Below are 21,566 nucleotides of genomic sequence, written 5' to 3'. Positions count from 1 at the left end.
TCAATATGCCTCTCAGCAAATAGCTTGGGGTGTCTACTTTCCAAAATGGGGTCATTTTGGGGGGTTTTGTGCCACCTGGGCATTCCATGGCCTCCGAAACTGTGATAGGTAGTGAGGAGTAAAATCAAAAATTTACACCCTTAGAAATCCTGAAGGTGGTGATTGGTTTTCGGGGCCCCGTACGCGGCTAGGCTCCAAAAAAGTCCCACACATGTGGTATCCCCATACTCAGGAGAAGCAGCTGAATGTATTTTGGGGTGCAATTCCACATAGGCCCATGGCCTGTGTGAGCAATATATCATTTAGTGACAACTTTTTGTAAATATTTTTTTTTTTTTTTTGTCATTATTCAATCACTTGGGACAAAAAAAATAAATATTCAATAGGTTCAACATGCCTCTCAGCAATTTCCTTGGGGTGTCTACTTTCCAAAATGGGGTCACTTGGGGGGGTTTTGTACTGCCCTGCCATTTTAGCACCTCAAGAAATGACATAGGCAGTCATAAACTAAAAGCTGTGTAAATTACAGAAAATGTACCCTAGTTTGTAGACGCTATAACTTTTGCGTAAACCAATAAATATACGCTTATTGACATTTTTTTTACCAAAGACATGTGGCCGAATACATTTTGGCCTAAATGTATGACTAAAATTTAGTTTATTGGATTTTTTTTATAACAAAAAGTAGAAAATATCATTTTTTTTCAAAATTTTCGGTCTTTTTCCGTTTATAGCGCAAAAAATAAAAACCGCAGAGGTGATCAAATACCATCAAAAGAAAGCTCTATTTGTGGGAAGAAAAGGACGCAAATTTCGTTTGGGTACAGCATTGCATGACCGCGCAATTAGCAGTTAAAGCGACGCAGTGCCAAATTGGAAAAAGACCTCTGGTCCTTAGGCAGCATAATGGTCCGGGGCTCAAGTGGTTAAGGGTGCAAAGCAACAATATACATTTTTTATTAAATAAACAATGTCATAAAAACAGTACATACAATATAACCATAGCCAAAGATGTGTGCAAAACATCCTATAAATGACAGTGATTTACTGTAGTCACGTCCATATTTTTCTACATGTTTCGCCATATGGCTTCTTCAGGAAAGAACGTGATAGTTAATTTATTTATGAAAACCTATAATCCGACAACTTTAGTTGTGCAACAAAAAACAAAAAGAAAAATACAAATTAAAGCATCAAATGTACATACATTGTATCCTATTAAGCATTTATGGCTGCACTTCATATGGAATGCAAAAAACCCCAATAAAAAGGACCCCCACCTCATGGTTTGAGTCTGGGAGCCTGTACAATAGTATACATTTATTTTGATTAGCAGGTTACCTATTAATCATCTGACACCATATAATCTGTTCACCCCTCCCTGACCTGGTGACCTGGTAATAATTGGTGATTTATGGTTACATGGATATAGTACGTTGCCGGATTTCATTCATCAATCATTTTTTAGGCCTGTGCAGGCTCCCACACTCAAACCATGAGGTAGGGGTTCTTTTTATTGGGGTTTCTTGCTTTCCATATGAAGTGCAGCCATTAATGTTATATAAGATACAATGTATGTACATTTGATGCTTTAATTTGTATTTTTCTTCTTTTTGTTTTTCGTTGCACAACTAAAGTTGTAGGATTATAGGTTTTCATAAACAAACAATCACTTTCTTTCCTGAAGAAGCCATATGGCGAAACATGTAGAAAAATATGGACGTGAATACGGTAAATCACTGTCATTTATAGGATGTTTTGCACACATCTTTAGCTATGATTATATTGTATGCACTGTTTTTATGACATTGTTCATTTAATAAAAATGGTATATTTTTTTTATGTATTGTTGATTCATATTTTGTTGTTTTACACCCTTAAAGTCCCACATCTCCTAAATGTTTCCACTTATATATACGGGATGCTGGTGCCATAACTCATATAGATGTTGATGCTGGTCTCTGCTCACATACTTTAACAACAAGCATGCTTTACTGCATAAACAGACTGATTTTATTGTTGTAGGTTTAGAAACACTTTAAAAAAAATTCAACCTTGCAGTACCCCCATTCCCACTGTAAGGGTTAATTGCTTGTTTTGTCTACAGGGTAAGTCGCACATTAAAATAGAAGCAGTTTTAATGGAACCGGTCATACCAAGAGGAGGAAACCTGCAGGAATAAAGGATACCTACCTTATTCCTCATGCCTACAGGCTTCCTCCTCTTGGTATGACCGGTCCCGTTAAAACTGCTTCTAGTTATTTTTGATATTGGTCATGTTATAATCAGACATGGATATTAAATACTACTCCTATCACCTCTGCTTAGCTGTCATATAACATAAGAGCAACCCATGAGTAAACCTGGTGATCAAGCTGACACCCTCAAAAATTTTGTCTGTGCCGCATCTTTTACTACTTGACTTGTCTGTATCATAGATGGGCCATTTCATTTTATTAAAAAAACTGTTTTTTTTTCCTGGTTCAGACCTTTTCAACATTGACATGACAATAATTAAGATTGGCCACATACAGAGATGCTGATTGCATTTAGGCACCTGTAACTAACAGGTTGGAAATTTGGGGGCCCCATTAAAAGAAATAACTCAGAGAAATGTACACACATATTTCCTGACATTAAAATGAGCACAGCCAAAGGAAAGCTTATCGAAGTTCTTCTTTAAATTCAAAGAAAAAAGGTTAGTATGACCTTAGCTTCTCTGAGCTATGACAGTAAAGTTTAAGTAGTGTTCAAAACTTTCTTCATTGAATTATAAGTGCCCATGTGTTCCCAAGGAAGAGCACCGAAAGATGGTGATATATGACTAAAATATGACTTTTATAGCATTCTAACAGATAATGGCTGCTGGGTTCCTGCACTAACAGGTGGAAGGATTAGGCCTGTTATGTGGCAGGAATACTAATAGTGCCACACCATAGAAAATCAACTCCAGACACTAAACAAAAATGCCTCTAAATACTATTTTATATGACTTGTTTGGTTGAAATCTTGCAGGAGTTATGGCAGCAAGATACCCACAGAGGACCCCTCGGGTCCTTCTGGCATGTCCATTCTGATAGGCCAAGTAACACTGGCGATTCTGTTGCTGGATTCTGCCATCAGCAATAGGTTTGCTTGTCCCTTTTGTCCCATGGGCCTCAGAGAGAATTAGGGTTATATTAGGTTGTCATCAGCAATAGGATTGTTTACTCTCACTTTCTTTCCTTGTGAAAAAGTTATCATTAACCGGAAGTGATAGAAAATTCATCAATATAAAACACATTTTTCATGGAGTGGGAAAAGGCCAGAACCTCCAACATCTTTTCCTCTGGAACTCCCTACCCCAATCTGGTCGGCTATTTCCTACTTTGTCCACTTTTAGGCGATCCCCTGAAAACTCATTTTCTCAGGGAAGCCTATCCTGCCTTCAGCTAATATCCGAATCTTCAATTTCTCCCATGAGTTCATTCCTCAGAGTATTTACCTTCTTTTCCACCAGCCCCTCCCTATTAGATTGTAAGCGCCCAGGAACAGGGCCTTCCTAATCCTCTTGTATTAAATTTTAGTGTTGCTGCATTGTCTTCCTTTATATTGTAAAGTATTGTGAAAACTGTTAGTGCTATATAAACACTGTATAATAATATTTTTATTGCTGGGTTAGAATTGAAGATTTCACTTTCTTCTTTTGTGGCAATGTTGTAACCAGGACAGGAAATCGGGGAAATCTCCCCAAAAGAGACTATAAACATTACAGAGATTCTTGCCTTTCCCTGCCCTATCTAACAAAAAAAGTTTAGCTAGAGTTACACTACAGTACAGCCTACAGTTTAAGTGCAATTTAGCTGCCATTAGACTCAATCCACAAAGCTTTGTACAAGGTTAGATATTTATACTTTCAGCCATGTGACTGTAATTTTCAAATCTCATTGGAATCAGCTGAAAATACCGGTCACTTTTCTGAAAATAATTACTTTTCTCCGGGTGTTTTAGTGTCAATCAAGCCTATTATCATTTAGCATTTTAGGCTGTGGGAGGCTTTCAAGAGGAACTGAACTCTGGAAATTGTGCTACGAAAAGCAGGGAGAAGGCAAATGACTAGTGACCGGTATTAGCTGTAATCTTCCTGCAACTGATCTTACTTCATCACTGACTTTCCATGCTTTGCGCCGCACAGTCTCTGTGTGAAGGTGGCCATCTTGGTAGAGGCAGGGCTTTACTTCCTCAAGTCAGAACCTCCAGCAAGGAAAACAGTGAGCAACAGAGTGGTGAAATCACCAAATCTCACTCAAAATTTCCTTAGATTAGCAGTTGCCCTCTACAAGGAAGCAGAACAGGTGGAGGGGGGAGAATATATATTGCTTTACTTGTTCATTCATAAATGAAATTCTATCATCGCTCCTGGTGAGGGATACAATGTCCTCTATGAAATCATTGTACAGACATATTTGAATGAACCAATGATATAATAACAGCTGGGATTTTTCAAGGGCAATGATTAAAGGTGATCCCACCATAGACTGCTATTAGAAAAGGGGGCTGTAATTGGGTAAAACAGCCTCTGTGTGAAGTTGGTCATCTTGGTAGAGGCAGGCTTTACTTCCTCAAGTCAGAAACTCCAGCAAGGAGAACAGTGAGCAACAGAGTGGTGAGGTCACCAAATCTCACTCCAAATTTCCTGAGACTAGCAATCTTATGCCGCGTACACACGAGCGGACTTTACGGCAGACTTTGCCTGGCGGACTGGATTTCGTCAAACAATTAGATCGTGTGTGGGCTCCAGCGGACTTTGTTTTCTCAAAAGTTGGATGAACTTAGATTTGAAACATGTTTTAAATCAATCCGTCGAAATCGAGTCCGGTCAAAAAGTCTGCTCGTCTGTATGCTAGTTCGACGGACAAAAAGCCACGCTAGGGCAGCTATTGGCTACTGGCTATGAACTTCCTTGTTTTAGTCCGGTCGTACGTCATCATGTACGAATTAGACGGACTTTGGTGGATTGTGTATAGGCAAGTCCGTTCATTCAGAAAGTCTGTCGTAAAGTCCGTCGAAAAGTCCGTGTGTTTATGCATAGGAAAGCCTAGGCACACTCACATACCAGGAGATGCACTGGAGGAATTCCAGACAAAACTGCATTTTTCAGGGCACAACTTAGGCACAATTAAAACTTCCAAATGTCCCTATAACAAATCTTCAGTTTTAGAAGTTCAGGACAACTTTAATGAGACAGAAAGTCAGTTGTCCTAGAAAATATTCTTCCACCTTCACCTTATGTCACCTTCAGTTCTGGAAACATTTACGCTTTTATTGACTAGCGCTATTAAAATAAACCTCTTTTACATAAACCAGCCTTCAATTTACAGTTAGCGGCCTTCTGACGTCACTTTTTTTATGCCATTTGTTTTTTGAAAATAAAACATGTCTACTGGCTTCAATTTTCCCAAAATACAACATTAAAATGCTGCCGAACTTCATTATTTTTGTGTCTTGGAGAGAAATAGCATCAGCTGCCGAAGCAAAATAAATAAATCTTCGCCAGTCTGTAAGCCACAAACAACCTTGGATTAAAGATTTATAAAGATTATTCCATTCCAAGGCGCTGATCTCCCATCAAGCAACAGTACTTACAGCAGTGGCCCTCTACGAGGATGCATAACAGGTGGAGGGGGGGAGAGACGACATATCGCTGTACTTGTTCATTCATAAAAGAAATTCTATCATCCCTCCTGGTGAGGAATACAATGTCCTGTATGGAATCATTGTACAGACGTATTTTAATGAACCAATGATATAATAACAGCAGTTTGGCTACTTGGGGATTTTTTTAAGGGCAAAGCCAATGATTAAAGGTGATCCTACCACAGACTGCTTTTAGAAAAGGGGGGTGTAATTGGGTAAAATGTATGTGTTTTTTTTTTTTTTTTTTTAACAGATGGGACTTTACAATTATATCACCTAATTTGTAAACCTTTTTCATTAGCTTTGATTTAATTTTCTAAAAAGCCACAAAAAAAATCTACAGTAAACTTTTAATCCCCGCTGATTCTGATGCTGAGTGGCAGAGTTAGGGACTATTCACACCAGCCGCTGCGCTACAATGCAGCGGCTGGTTTGCAGTGTGATTTGGCTGGTCAACTGCAGTGCCAATGCCCTGTACTGTTCACTTTTTTTTTTTTAAACAAACTTTATTGACATTGGATTCAGTTCTGTTGGGTGCCATGCACGCCACCTGTACACCACCGCAATACCGTGTGAACCGAGCACATAGGAGGCAAGGCATTTTTCCTTCACTTGAAATGGGACTACACTGAAATAGCCACCCAATGCAGACCCACAGCACCTGATGTGATGTGAATGGTCCCTAAAATAGATATTTTGTAAAAAAAAAAAAAAAATGTAATTAGTATTTATAATACCAATATGCTTTATACTATAAGGATCTTCATATTTTAATTATTATTCCTCACACAGACTGCTCACAGTAGAATTCCAGCCTAATGCTATGTTAGGTAGCCCCTCACGCTACCTACTATCCTGCCTAACCTGCGTAAAAGAGATGTGTACAAAGCTACTGTATTTTTAGTCTGGTCATGCGATCCCCTGTATCAGTAAGTGGCAGCTGCAGGGAAGTGGGGGGAGCGCTTAGCAACGATACCACTGTGCACTGACACTAGAGAGCTGGAGCTGCAGATCGTATTATTGGACTGAAGCAAACTAAAAATAGGTAAGCAAGCCCCTGTTTTTATAAAGTTTAGGCAGAATAGGTAGCAGGAGTAGGGAGGGAACATTTTCAAGCATAGTTAGTGTTAACTGCTCTGGGCAGAATCAAGTACCTATGCGTGATTCTGCACTTCCGGGTCCGGGGCGTGCCTGTGTGCCACCGGCGACACGCTCTTGCTGTAAATGGACACAGAGCGAGCCAATCAGCGGGTCCAGCAGACTCAATGTCTGCTGGTGCCTGGCGATTGTTCAGAAGACAGGCAGAATGGTGATCTGCCTGTGTAAATCAGGCAGATCGCTGTTGTGTGATAAGGGAAGGCTGTTATCCTGTGTTCCTGCTAAGCAGAAACACGGATCTCTGCCTTCTCACAGTAAAAGCCCCCCCACAGTTAGCAAACACTCCCTAGGAACACATTCAAACCTTTGATCACCTCTGATGTTAACCCCTTACCTGCCAGTGTCAATAGTACAGTGACAGTGTATATTTTGCAGCACTGATCACTGTATTAGTGTCACCGGTCCACAAAAAGTGTCAGTTAGGTGTTCGATTTGTCCACCGCAATATCGCAGTCCCGCTATAAGTCGCTAATTGCTGCCATTACTAGTAAAAAATAACTAAATAAAAATTCCAAAAATATATCCCATAGTTTGTAGAAGCTATAACTTTTGCGCAAACCAATCAATATACGCTTATTGGGATTTTTTTTACCAAAAATACGCAGCAGAATACATATTGGTCTGAATTGATGAAGAAATTAGATTTTTTACATTTTTTTTATTGGGTACGTTTTATAGCAGAAAGTAAAAGATATTGTTCTTTTTCAAAATTGGCGGTCTTTTTTTGTTTATAGCACAAAAAAATTAAAAACGCAGAGGTGATCTACAAATACCACCAAAAGAAAGCTCTATATGTGGGAAAAAAAAGGACATACATTTTACTTGGGTACAGCGTCACACGACCGCGCAATTGTCAATTAACCGCTTCCCGCCCGCCATACGCCAAATTACGTCCTTGGCTTTGAGCGGGGATATCTGAATGATGCCTGTAGCTACAGGCATCATTCAGATATCGTCTTTTAGAGTCGCCAAATCTGTGCACCATAAGAAATCATAAAAAACCAAATCTGTGCACCATAAGAATGATCATAGCGGCTGTTCCGCCGCTTGATCATTCTTACAGGAGGCGAGAGGGGACGTCCCCCCCTCCCGCCACCCTCCGGTGCTTCTACCGCTACGATTGGTGAGTTGGACACAGGATCCGCCGGCTCCGGATGTTCAGAATAGAGATTTCCGGCGGACCAGATGGTTGCCAGAGTCTCTATGATTGTTCGGAGGCAGGGCGCAAAGTTATGACGTCACGCCCGACCTCTGTATTCACAAAAACGGCGCCGCTTCAGCTGGGAAGCGGTGATCTTTTTTTTTCGTTTTTTATTTCAGGCTTCCCAGCCTAGAGGTGAGATGTGGGGTCTTATTGACCCCATATCTCACTATAAAGAGGACCTGTCATGCCATATTCCTATTACAAGGGATGTTTACATTCCTTGTAATAGAAATAAAAGTGATCAAAAAAAATTCTTTTTGGGAAAAAAAAGTGTCAAGCTAAAATAAATAAAGTAAAATTAACAATAATTTTTTTTTTTTTTTTAAGTGCCCCTGTCCCCATGAACTCGCATGCAGAAGCAAACGCATATGTAAGTCCCGCCCACATATGAAAACGGTGTTCAAACCACACATGTGAGGTATCGCCGCGAACGTTAGAGCGAGAGCGATAATTTTGGTCCTAGACCTCCTCTGTAACTCAAAACATGTAGCCAGTACATGTTGCGTAAGGGGATTTAGGCCTAAGGGGATTTTTAAGTAGCGAAGTTTGGCGCCATTCCACTAGCGTGTGCAATTTTGAAGCATGACATGTTAGGTATCTATTTACTCGGCGTAACTTCATCTTTCACATTATGCAAAAACATTGGGCTAACTTTACAGTTTTTTTTTTTTTTTAAAGCACAAAACTGTTTTTTTTCCCCAAAAAAACCCATTTGAAAAATTGCTGCGCATATACCGTGTGAGATAAAAAGTTGCAATAACAGCCATTGTATTCTCTAGGGTCTTTGCTAAAAAAAACATATATAATGTTTGGGGGTTCTATTTAATTTTCTAGCAAAAAAAAATGACGATTTTTACATGTAGGAGAGAAATGTCAGAAATGGCCTGGATGGGAAGAGGTTAAAGTAACGAGGTGCTGTATCGCAAAAAATGGCCTGGTCATGAAGGGGGGGTAAACCTTTCAGAGCTGAAGGGGTTAATTGTAGTTTTTAGTGTTAAATTTAATAACTCAGTGTTTTGGCTATGAAGTTAAAGGCATAGCCCCCTTTTTGGACCATGTTTAATGTTACACCTGTATTTAGGGCATGGTAGACTACACCATCCCATAAAACAAAAATGCCATTCATTCCCCTACCAGAATAATTCTGTTTGTTCTTGAATGCTGTTTGCTTTTTAATTCAGTTCAACTGTGCGGCGCTCTGCCTGCAAAGCCAGGTCACCCATTAATGGGGATCGGTGAATTAAAATACTATCTCTCACTGCAACAGAGGGACTCAACAGAGTGTGCCATCAGCAGGGTGGTGATATCACCGCAGTTGTAGCCAACCTTGACCGCAAACCTTTTGTAAAGGCACATTTTATATTTTAGCAAAATTAGCGCATTTACTACATTTTGGAAAAAGATGAAATATGCCTTTAATGTAAGTCTTTTGGGGCTCACGATCTTCTGATAGATATTGAGAACAGCACAGCTCTTTAAAAACCCATGCCCCAGACAAGGCAACATTCTTCTGGAGTACGATATTAAGGGCATGCTGGGGAGGTGACTTCCCAGGGATTTAGATTTAAAGCAGTGTTTCTCAACCATTTTTCAGTCAAGGCACCCTTTAAAAATTATGGACAATCTCGAGGCACCCCATTCTAAAATGTAAAAACCATTCTAATAGTTTTACATAATGCAACAACATCCACGCAAGTGGGACACCCAACGTTAGAGGTGATTTGTTCTTCCAAAGCAAATACACTTTTGCAAACTGGTACTGACTTGTATTCCAATGTTTCTCTTCTCCCTCAGTTGTTCTCTATCACTCAGCTAATGTACCCCAACACTGATGGAGAGAGGCAGGAGAGGGGGGATACAAGGTTGCTGTGCAGGCAACTGACATCCTCCGTATCAATTGATGATGCCATTGGTCATTAGGATGCCTGGCAGCTAGAAGTTTGTAATGGTGCACAATGAAAACCTGTGGCTTTGTGTAACTAAAAGGCAGGCTTCATCCACACGCCAGCTTGTATACAAATTTTGGGCAATTTTTAGGCATTTTGCAAAGGCACCCCAGGGTGCCTGGGTACCCTGGTTGAAAAAGGCTGATTTAAATCACTAATGACCATACTATATTGACAGAATAACTCATTATTAATTTAAATCGCTAATATATTTGGTGTGGGCAGTGATGCATCAATGACCTCTGGTCATGAAAGGATCAACCTTCCAAGAGGTTAGGGGAACTGCTAGTATTGTTCTCCATCTAAAAATGCTAGTTGCCTGGATGTGATGTTGACCTCTTAGCTTCAATGCTTTCAGAGTCACCAACCTACAAGAAGAGAACAAACCAGGATATCATAGAGAAATCAGAGACTTAATATACTAAAACAAGCCAGGTAAATAACATTTTTTTGTAGAAGAGGAGCTTCACAATGAAAGCTTCCATGTAAAATGAATGGTAACCTTTAGGTGTGAAGCCTTAAGTTCTGCATTGTCCGGCTTTAAAACTGGACAAGTAGCAATCCTACTAAGGTTGCTGGCACCATGTTTGTCCAAACACCAAAGACCTGAACATCTTCACCATCTATAATTTATTTAGGCTATTGAGATTGGCCTTAGGCCCTGAATTTAGATGAGGCAGCCCTGATCATTGAGTGGTTTTGCTAAATGATGGAAGGTAAATTGCTAATCTGCGGTACTAAGAATAAAACCATCCTCCACATTTGAGTAGCTGTCTGGAGCACAAGTGATCACAACAACTCCCTTTTTTGGTTCCTTCCAATTAATCTTAGAAATGTCATTTTCAAAGCTGTCATACATGCAGAGCGGCTAAAATTCCATGCCAGCCCATAACTGTCCTTGACATTTTATTTAGGTGGTAGGAATACCGAAGTACCCAGGAAAGGCAGATAGATTACAAGCTTTTTAAATTTTACACTAAGGAAGACATGGCTTCTTCCAATTAATGTTTTAATTGATTTGCCTGGGAAATTATGCAAAAAAAAAAAAAATTGATGGTAAAAATCGTTTGAAGAATGGTGTTTCAAGAAAAAGCTTTAATTGAAAGCCTTGGGAGAGCCCAGGATTTTTCAAAGAGAATACTTTGTTCTGTTAATTAGAAGCAAAAAAGTAAAATAAGCATAAAAATTTAAATGGCGCAGGCAAAGATGAAAAGCGAGAGCTTAAAGTACAGAATGACGGGGGGAAAAAAAATCACCTTTTAAGTTGTTTGGCTGCAGCAAAAACAAAATAAAAAGCTACCTTTGTTTTGCTGACAGTGTTTTTGTACAATGGCAGTTTTAGAAACTATCAGCAAGTAGAAGCATAAAACTACAAAAAAAAAAAAAAAAAAAAAGAAAAAAAAAACTTTTCAGTATATCAAATTTAAAGGGAATGCATAATATTTTTTTTAATTTACCTCTTAGGTTCTGGAATAAACACAATTTATTAATTTTTTTTTTAGACATTATTAAGATGACTTGCTACTTGTTGTGAACAGAGTTAAATGGTAGGATATTAGATTACATACACTCACAAATGAGTCAAGGAAGGGACACTACCCTCATTCATTATGGTTAGCAAACACTGAACTGTTTATGTTTTCAATCTTAAATAGCTGTCAACAGGTGTAGTGCTCTACAGTAGTGCTGGGCTTTATTTATGAGAAAGCCCAGCATGCACTCAGCATTAAATGTTTATTTGTAAACTAATGTTTTTTTTGTAATCAAATATTAAACAAAAGAATGGTTTATAAACTTGTAAACCTAAAAATAAGTAAAATAAAACTCAGTTTAGTTTCCATTAAGGAAATGTTCCTTTATAGAGCACACTTAGCCACAACATTGAAAAATCAACTGGCAAAATTAACTGTCATTGTAAAATTATATAGCATATATACTGTGGGAATCTAGGACGGAAAAGGACCTGGGGGTCCTAGTAGATGATAGGCTCAGCAATGGCATGCAATGCCAAGCTGCTGCTAACAAATCAAACAGAATATTGGCATGCATTAAAAAGGGGATTAATTCCAGAGATAAAACGATAATTCTCCCACTCTACAAGACTCTGGTCCGGCCGCACCTGGCGTGTGCTGTCCAGTTCTGGGCACCAGTCCTCAGGAAGGATGTACTGGAAATGGAGCGAGTACAAAGAAGGGCAACAAAGCTAATAAAGGGTCTGGAGGATATTAGTTATGAGGAAAGGTTGTGAGCACTGAACTTATTCTCTCTGGAGAAGAAACACTTGAGAGGGGATATGATTTCAATTTAAAAATACAGTACTGGTGACCCCACAATAGGAATAAAACTTTTTTGCGGATAGGGAGTTTAACAAGACTCGTGGCCACTCATTAAAATTAGAAGAAAAGAGGTTTAACCTTAAACTATGTAGAGGGTTCTTTACTGTAAGAGCGGCAAGGATGTGGAATTCCATTCCACAGGCGGTGGTCTCAGCGGGGAGCATTGAAAGCTTCAAGAAACTATTAGATAAGTACCTGAATGACCGCAACATACAGGGATATACAATGTAATACTGACACATAATCACACACATAGGTTGGACTTGATGGACTTGAGTCTTTTTTCGACCTCACCTACTATGTAACTGTACATATTACAAAAACAAAAAAAAACATTTTGACATTTAGTGTTATTAAAATGCACCTATTTATTAAATTCACATCTATAATGATTTTCCAAGACTGATAAATAATTAAAGTGCTTCTAAAGGCTAGACATGTTTTAGCTTGCATTCCCTGCATTAAGGTAAAAAGTGTCCCTATATTTGTAATGCCCCCTCACCCCCCCCCCGTATACTTACCTGAGCCTGATCTTGATCCAGCGCTGCTCACTGAGGCAGCAGTGAGAGCCGCAGTCTCCTGCTGTTGCCAATCAAATCCTGTGAGCAGAGGGTGGGGGACAGGACTGAGCCCCCCTGTGTGCTTCAATAGACTCACACAGCACAGCCCGGGAGCGAGCCCGCAGGTGTACACCCCATAGGAAGTGACCTCTTATGTTGGCGCACCGAGAGGAGGAGGAGACCAGAGCGCCGGCGGGGGACCTGGGAAGAGGAGGCTCAGGGCCGCTCTGTGCAATACCATTATACAGATCAGGTAAGTATAATATGTCTACTATTTTAATAAAACAAATAATATTTACAATCACTTTAACATACCACTACCTTGCAACAATTGCAACAGAACGTCCAAAATTTATGTAATTGGCACACAGCTTTTTCACAGAGTTTGAAATCAAATTAGAGAATTGTCCTTTAACAGGAGCTTCACCATTGTTGAGAAATGTTCTAGTATTACATTGCAAAGCCTCATCATGTGGTTGTAATAAACACCATAGGTCATTACACATGGAAGAATGCAAAAAAAAAATAAAAAAATTAAAATTATATCAATGAAAAGCTGTGTTTAGCTCATCCTCCTCCTCAGCATATCATAGGGGTGGTACTCACATTATTCTTAAATCTAACCTATACTTTGCCCATTCAAGGCACATTACCAGGTTCGTTGGATAGCTGTCATTCTCCGCTACTTTGACTTGCTCCCCGACACCCTTTTCTCCACTGGAGACCTCCAATACCCAAAAATAGTTGTAAAATTCTGGGTCAGAGCCTATACAGTGCTACAGGCATTCAGTACTCAGTACTCAATGTTGGGATAGGGAGAGGAGAGAATTCCATGCTCTGCCATACCTGGAAGTACTTGTTTGTTTGTTTGTTTTTTAGAAGGACAGCAGTCAGTAGGATAGCACATGGAAGGTAATTGCAAACCCTGGATGGTAACTGCATTCTAGGAAATACTTTACTTTGTCCTAATTTACATTTTGCCATAAATGGGCAAAGTACAGATTAGCTTTGAAAACAGAAAAGATACCAATGCATTCAATTGAGTTTTTGGTTTAAAAGATCATCCAATTGGCCTATTACCTGCCATCCAGAACAAACTGAAACAAAACTGTCCATAGGTTACAGTATTTTTTGCAGACTTCAGTCCTACTTAAAAACCCACTATGAGCAGAAAATAATTCATGAATGTCACTTTAATTAGAAGTTTTTCTACTTAGAGCTTTTTCTACAAATGTCTCTGTTCATGCAGATGTCTCTATATCAGTAGTTCTAGATTGGGACTCTCCTTTGCACTATCCGTGTGGGATTCTATTATATAATTTTAGAAAATACATTGAGATAGTTCAGTTTTATTAAACACATTGACAATAAAAAGCACAGACAGAAGCTACAGAAAAAAAAATGCACTTGGCAATAATTGCATTAGCAGTAGGTTAATAACTACCATAAAGCACTTATGGGCCTGTGCCTAGGGCAGCAAGGGGAAGCTTCCAGCAGCAGAAATAACAGGACATGCGCAGGGGGTTTTAGGAGTCTCAAAATGCTCTAACATGCAGCCCTTTCCACTATCTCAGCAAGCAATATGGTCTAATAGGAGCCCCTTATATAAAGCAGACAGCTTGCTGCCATCAGTAGTGCATATTATTTATGTTATTTGGTTGGGGCACCATGCCATTCAATGACAACAATGATGGGGCACCATTCCTCTCACAGACACCAATGATAGGGCTCCATTCCTCCTACAAACACCAATGATGGAGCATCATTCCTCCCACAGATACCAACAATGAGGCACCATTTCTACCTTGAATACCAACAATGGGTCACCTTTCCTCCCAACGATACCAACAATAAGGCACTATTCCTTCCACTAACAGCATTGATTGGGCACTGTTTACTCTCAATAACACCCGGCATTTTCTACTTCCACTGGTCAAAGTCGACCCCCCCACACACACACCTAAAGCCTCAAGGACTGTAAACTGGCCCTTTGCTCAGAAAGTTTGGAGACCCCAGGTCTATAGCATCAGTTTAAAATTGGTTTGAAATGCTTTGGAAATCCATCAGAATTCATTGACAGGTGCATTTGACCTCCTTCTGACCTGTATTTGACCAACTTCAGTCAGTTTTTCCAGCCCCACTCTTATATTTATATTTTTTTTGTTCAACCTGCTGGGTTAAATGAAAAAAAAAAACAAACTAGTATTGTGTACCAGGCTTAAGGCCCTTAACCAGGCTCCTGACCTAGCCAATTGTGTTGGAGTTCCATTCCCTGCTGATCTTTACTACCTTTTAAGACCCAGATGGAAAATCCACTCACATCCAGGAAACCCATTTCAGCTACCATTTTCCTGAGTGACTAGTTTCCTGTGTCATTTACAGATGTGGTTTGTCCATATAATTCTATGAAAAGTTAATTGATGGCCATATGACACAAAGATGCCACAAACATTCTTTATGATTTTTGAATTTCCTGGTTTCTATATAAATGTAAATATGGAAAATTTGCTCTTTAGAACAATAAAGAAATGTGACCCTCACCTGAACAGAAGTTGAAACAGCTGGACTGTAAGACAGAGGGGAACACCCAACTTGGTGAAAACACAGACTCGTTTGGATGGATCGAATGCCTTAAAGCGGAGTTCCACCCAAAAGTGGAATTTCCGCACGTTGCACTCCTCCCCCCCTCCGGTGCCACATTTGGCACCTTTCGGCGGGGACAGGATACCTGTCTAATACAGGTATCCCGTTCTCACTTCCGGGAGCCTCAGCTGTGGATACTGACGTCACCGTCCGGGCTCCCTCCTCCTCCCTCCTCCTTCCCCGGCCGCCGGGCCAGTAGGAGAGAGGAGCAGAGCCTTGTGCATGCGCAGTAGGGTTCCCGGCGTGAAGTCGTAAGGCTTCACTACCGGGTTCCCGTACTCGCAATGGAGGCGGCATGCACCCGACAGCTGACGGAAATGTCAGCTGCGGTGCCGACATCGCTGGACTCCAGGACAGGTAAGTGTCCGACTATTAAAAGTCAGCAGCTGCACATACTGCATACAGCTTTTAATTTTTGCAGCGGTGGGCGGACCTCTGCTTTAAAGTAGAACTATAGGCCAAACTTTTTTTTTCATTTTGGATAGAGCAGGAGAGGGTTATCTATGTCCCGTTGCAGAGATTTCCTTTTACTTCCTGTTCCATAGCCAAATAGGAAGTGAGAGGGATTCCCTGCAAATTAAAGGAATTCCTTAGGGACCCCCAGGCCACCAGAATTTGTGTTCCCAATGAAAGATTTCCCCTCTATTACTTTTCTAGGGACAACCCAAAATTTAGGATTTTCTTTTACTTTCACTTTCAATGATAACAGGTCAAATAGAGAGGCGGAATCTCAGAAGCACAAACAGCAATAAAAACTGACAAGCATTCTAATCACTCTCCAGTTTCCAAAACAAAAAAAGAAAGTTTTGCCTTTAGTTATACTTTAAATTGGTTCTAAAGGCTAAAGGTTTTTTTATTCTATGCATGAAGGTAAAAAACCTTTTGTGTGTAGAAGCCCCCCCCCCCCAATCCTTACCTGAGGTCTCTCTGATCCTGCAATGTTCACAATAGCTTGGACTGTCCCGGGACCCTCCCTCCTCATTGGCTGCCACTGCTGTCAATTACAGCCAGTGAGCCAATGAAGAGCGAGCAGGGAGTAGGCGGGCCGAGCTGTGTCTTATATGTGTCTTATAGACGGGAGCGAGCATGCAGCAGTGCCCTTAGGGTAAGTGACTTTCTCTGGGGGCACTCTTTGAGAGGGAGGAGCCAGGAGTAATGGCTGGGGACCCGAAAACAAGAGGAATCAGAGCTGCTCTGTGCAAAACCACTGCACAGAGCAGGTAAGTATGACATGTTTGTTATTTAAAAGAAACAAAATGAAGTTTTAATACCACTTTAAGAATTATCATTTTTTTTTCCCTTCATGTGTTCTGCACTAACGCCAATCGCAGAGCTCAAACCAAAGTGATTTTTTTTTTTTTTTGGATGGGGTAAAGAGAAGATAGAACATGACTGGAACAGCCTACCACTAGGAGTGCAAATACCTTCATGAATGTCCTCAAAAGTCCACCCCAACCCTAAACCAACACAATCCTTTTCATATTTCCAGCTGAAGTTGGGTAAAGCCTATTACACTTGGCAGCAATGCACAGCAGAATTGAAGAAGATCAAATACCATTTTTTTTTTTTTTTTTGCCACAGATTTCCTTTAAGCCACTAACTAGGTACAAACTCGTCATACATGCAATTTCCAAGAGAAAAATAAAACACATTAGGGTTAACATCTTGTTAATTTACCCCAGAAACCATTTCACAAAAAAAATTAAAAAGGAAAAAAAATACAGATCAGGATAAAGTTGCAGTGATGTGTCATGTGTATTTTATACCAGTAATACCTTCTGAAGTGCAGTTCTGCCCGCAAGCTGTCTGCAGAATATAGAACATCTCCCGGGCAAGTTTGCCACCTTGCAGCAGGGCAGTCAGCAGAAAAGAGACAGAAGAAGCAGACGCAGAAAGAAGAGAGAGAGGTAAGTCAAACAAGATTTAGATTCATTAGTGCACTGAAAGAGACAACATTGAAGAGAAAGGTGAAAAAGAACAAAAAGATTTGGGATATTAGCAGAAGCGTAGCAAACAAAATACATGGCATTTCAGAGGCTGCTTAACAAGCTAGTAAACCTCAAAGTTTACATTGTTACAAACATAAATGGTTACCATAATATTAATTAGTATTAGACATACATTTCAATAAGCAAAACAAAACTTGGGTACTACTGCCTGTGAAGAGTGACTTTCTAATTCAAATATTAATAGGAATGGGTTGGCTTTGAGTCTAATGAGAAATACAAAAGTATGTTGTACTATAACTCTGCAGTTTCGTTGTTTTTTTTTGTTTCTTTTTTATTAAAAAATTCTAAATTTTTTATATATATACTTTTACGATCTTAACCTGAAGCAGCTCTGGCATGCTGTCACTTTAATGTAGATCTAACCTCAATCAATTCTGCAGATTTAATTAAAATAATACCTGTGAAGGCCATTGTTCAGGAACGTCCTGTTAAGAAGTGTGCTGTGCTCCTATGTTGTCACCCTATCACGTTGTTGTCGGAGACGACAAACGGCTCTGTCGTCACGCATTATGCAGAAGTTGGTCTAAAACAGCCTTTCTCAACCAGGGTTCCTCCATAGGTTGCTATGGATTCCTTCAGCAATAGTGGAATGATCACCCACCTGACGGTACCTGCATAGTTCTGATGCCAATGTCACTTGATAGATCCAATGGAACCTCTCCTGTCATATCTCACACCACTAACACCAGTACTCTTTACAAATGTCTGTAAGGGGGCATTCTTGATATTAACCACCAGCGTAAAGAGAAACTCAAGGGACAGCCAATAAGTAAGACGGCATTTCTCCACTGACCACTATGTAAGGGGGCTACTGACTATTTATCTAAAGGCGTCCATTTCTCACTGACCTACAATCTGCACCACCTTTGTTTCTTTTTAAATAATTTTGTCACATAGGACAGGGGAGTGTTAAATATGATCTGTGATCAAATATGCTAGGTATGCCACTTTTTTTTGTATTTATTAATATGTCTACTACTCACTGATCCTAATATTGTACCATAGGCTGTAGATTTAATCTTTTTTTTGCAGGAGTTCCCAGAGACCTGTGAATGATCTCAAGACTTCCTCCATGGTAAGAAGGTTGAGAAAGGCTGGTCTAGAAGTATGAGGTGCACAGGCCAACACTGGAGTGTGTGCAAGTAGACAAGAAGCCCAGTGTTTATGATGCACGGTGCTAAGCCCAGAAAATGTGAGGGCTTAGATTCAAAGACAGGTATGGTAGCAACCAAAAGTCCAATAGTGCTAAGCCCAGAAAATGTGAGGGCTTAGATTCAGACAAAGACAGGTATGGAAGCAACCAAAAGTCCAATAGACATGCTCCCAGGTTGCACAGCAGAGTCTCCTTCTGATCAAGAAAATTAAAAAACACAATAACTAATGGAAAATGACCAGTATGTTACCAAATGAAGCTCTGTGGAAAAGATAATTAGATGTCCTTACCACCATGTAGGTACTTTCCAGCCAAGGTCACTGACAGTTGTAAAATTCTGTCAGCAAATGGAGACTTGCCATGCACCACCACAAATGAATATGGTGGCATCAACACCCTGTTACTAGCATGTGGTTTTCTTTCACTGAACTGGATCAGGAAAGCAACAGGGCTTTGACTGTGTACACAGGACACTAACATGTATACCTATACTGTAGCTAGGTAAGAAGTAACATCTTTTTTTAGGCTTGTCGGTCGACAAGTTGACTCACATACAAATATTTAACGGCAATTCCAATGGCAAGATATCCCTAACAGTCTTCATGGTTTTGGTTAACTGTCACAGGCAATACAAAGTGAAATGACAAAAGTACACTGCCTCATTTTTTTTTTTTTTTAATAATGGCAATCCATTGGGGGGGTTTCCAATGGGTAGTCCAACTACAAGAACCTTCTTTAGGGCCTTAAAGTGCCTTAAACTAAACACCTTATTTTTAAAAGTCCTATTCAAGTTTTCATTCCTAACTCAAAAATACCTTCTATTGTTCTCTGCCTCCTTCAAATCTCCAAATTCTTTTTTTTTTTAGTTGCTGTGATCTGACTTCCTGCAAGAGGGTGGCTACTGTCCCATTGTATGTAGGGACTTAGCCACCCTCTCTTGCTTGTGCTCCCAAGATGGACTAGGGACTATGAACTATTAGATTTGTAGTCTGCATAGAGCAGTGCACATGACCAGGATTAATGTGAATTGCTTGTCCCACACAAACAGTAGTGAGAACGGAAATGTAGAGGTTCAGGAATGAACAAAGGACATTGCAAGGAGGCAGAAAAGCACAGTAAGAAACAGTTTTCATTAAAAATTAATTGCAGGGCTATTAGGTAGTGGATATGTTTATGTTTAACCCACTGGTGCCACACACAACCAAAATATCAATTCTAGGTAGATACTGACTTTTAGATTCAAGATAAGTTCCTTTCTGTTGTTTTGTTTTTTTACCTCTTCTAAGCGGATACAAGTACACAACTAGTTAGTGAGTACACAAAAACGTGAAAGAACTTTAGAATGATGAAGTAAGAGATGTGTTGCCACAAATTATTTGAACCAAAAAAAAATACTAGACATTAATGTCTACCTCCTAAGTGACCACCTTACCTTCTACATCAAACCATAAAGGTATATTTGAAGGCTGCACCGTGACCACTCCCACAATTTCTGTCACTTTGTCACTTTCCATGATGGTGAAATTGTAAAATGGTTCGTCAAAGGTGAGAGGGTTCGGTGAAGGAGGAGGTTTCTTGATCCATTCAATATGCAGACGAGCAGTAGAAGACTTTTGTGGGCGGCCGTTATCTACAGCTTTTATCTGCAAGAAACATGCATTATTTTTAACATGTACAATTATGAGGCCCCTCATTTGTTCATTACACACACCTTTTGTTTGCCTTTATAGTAAATAGAAAAGTCAGCCTGTGTTGTTTCACTGTTTATTAAGTAGGTCAACCAATAGGATTTCAACCTGTTTAGCTCACCAACTGCCCACACAATGCATTCAATATTCGGTCCAGAGTTTCCCACTCTGTTGACTTTTGTCAAGCTGGCGGTGTAGAAAGGCCCACCACAGCTCAAATTATGGCAGATTCAGCAGGAACTGGACAAAATTCCAGCCATGTATTGCTATTGTAAACAGATCTTCAGAAGATATCTTGAACACATCCCTCTCTTCAGCTGAATTTGTCAAAATTGTTGCTATTGTGTATGATACTTTTTTTAGTACAGGGACATAACTAGAAATAGCAGGGCCCCATAGCAAAATGTTGTATGGGGCCCCCCTGCAAACAGCCCCCCCCCCCCATAGCTGCCCTAGTGTCAATGCAGCGTGACCTGTGCCACATATAGCGTGACCTGTGCCCAATGCAGCATGACCTGTGCCCAATGCAGCGTGACCTGTGCACAATGCAGCGTGACCTGTGCCCAATGCAGCGTGACCTGTGCCCCATACAGCATGACCTGTGCCCAATGCAGCGTGACCTGTGCCCAATGCAGCATGACCTGTGCCCAATGCAGCGTGACCTGTGCCCCATACAGCGTGACCTGTGCCCAATGCAGCGTGACCTGTGCCCAATGCAGCGTGACCTGTGCCCCATACAGCGTGACCTGTGCCCCATACAGCATAACCTGTACCCAATGCAGCGTGACCTGTGCCCAATGCAGCGTGACCTGTGCCCCATACAGCGTGACCTGTGCCCAATGCAGCGTGACCTGTGCCCAATGCAGCGTGACCTGTGCCCCATACAGTGTGACCTGTGCCCAATGCAGCGTGATCTGTGCCCAATACAGCATTGCCTGTGCCCAATACAGCCTCACCTGTGCAGAGGAAGAGGCAAGCCACCCGGATCAGCAGAGAGCGGGATTGCCCGCTGTAATAGCTTTCATTTGAATTTCCCGTCTTCCCGGAGCTCATCGTCACATAGCCCCACCTCTTGGCCTGACGCCTTTGATGACGTCACATGTCCCGCATTGGATCGGCGTTCTGTCTATCAAAGGCGCAGGGCCAAGAGGTGGAGCTATGTGACGTGAGCCCCGGGAACACTGGAAGTTCTA

The 21,566-nt window shown here is 40.6% G+C and overlaps 1 protein-coding gene across 9 annotated transcripts in view; it reads right to left on the bottom strand.

The window, feature by feature from the left end:
* FAT3 (FAT atypical cadherin 3) overlaps nt 1-21,566 on the bottom strand; it is a 974,406-nt gene that overhangs the window by 255,195 nt on the left and 697,645 nt on the right. For 7 of the 9 annotated variants that reach the window (XM_073612988.1, XM_073612979.1, XM_073612983.1 and 4 more), the window contains 2 exons: nt 20,118-20,328; nt 17,299-17,367 (listed from right to left, as the gene is read on the bottom strand). In XM_073612988.1, coding sequence (XP_073469089.1) covers nt 17,299-17,367; nt 20,118-20,328 — 280 coding nt within the window. The remainder of the gene's footprint in view (nt 1-17,298; nt 17,368-20,117; nt 20,329-21,566) is intronic. The other 2 variants (XM_073612985.1, XM_073612987.1) reach the window with 1 other exon arrangement.

Source organism: Aquarana catesbeiana, linkage group LG02 (genome assembly GCF_042186555.1).
Source record: "Aquarana catesbeiana isolate 2022-GZ linkage group LG02, ASM4218655v1, whole genome shotgun sequence".
Lineage (NCBI taxonomy): Eukaryota > Metazoa > Chordata > Amphibia > Anura > Ranidae > Aquarana > Aquarana catesbeiana.
This window is presented reverse-complemented; position numbering and strand designations above follow the sequence as displayed.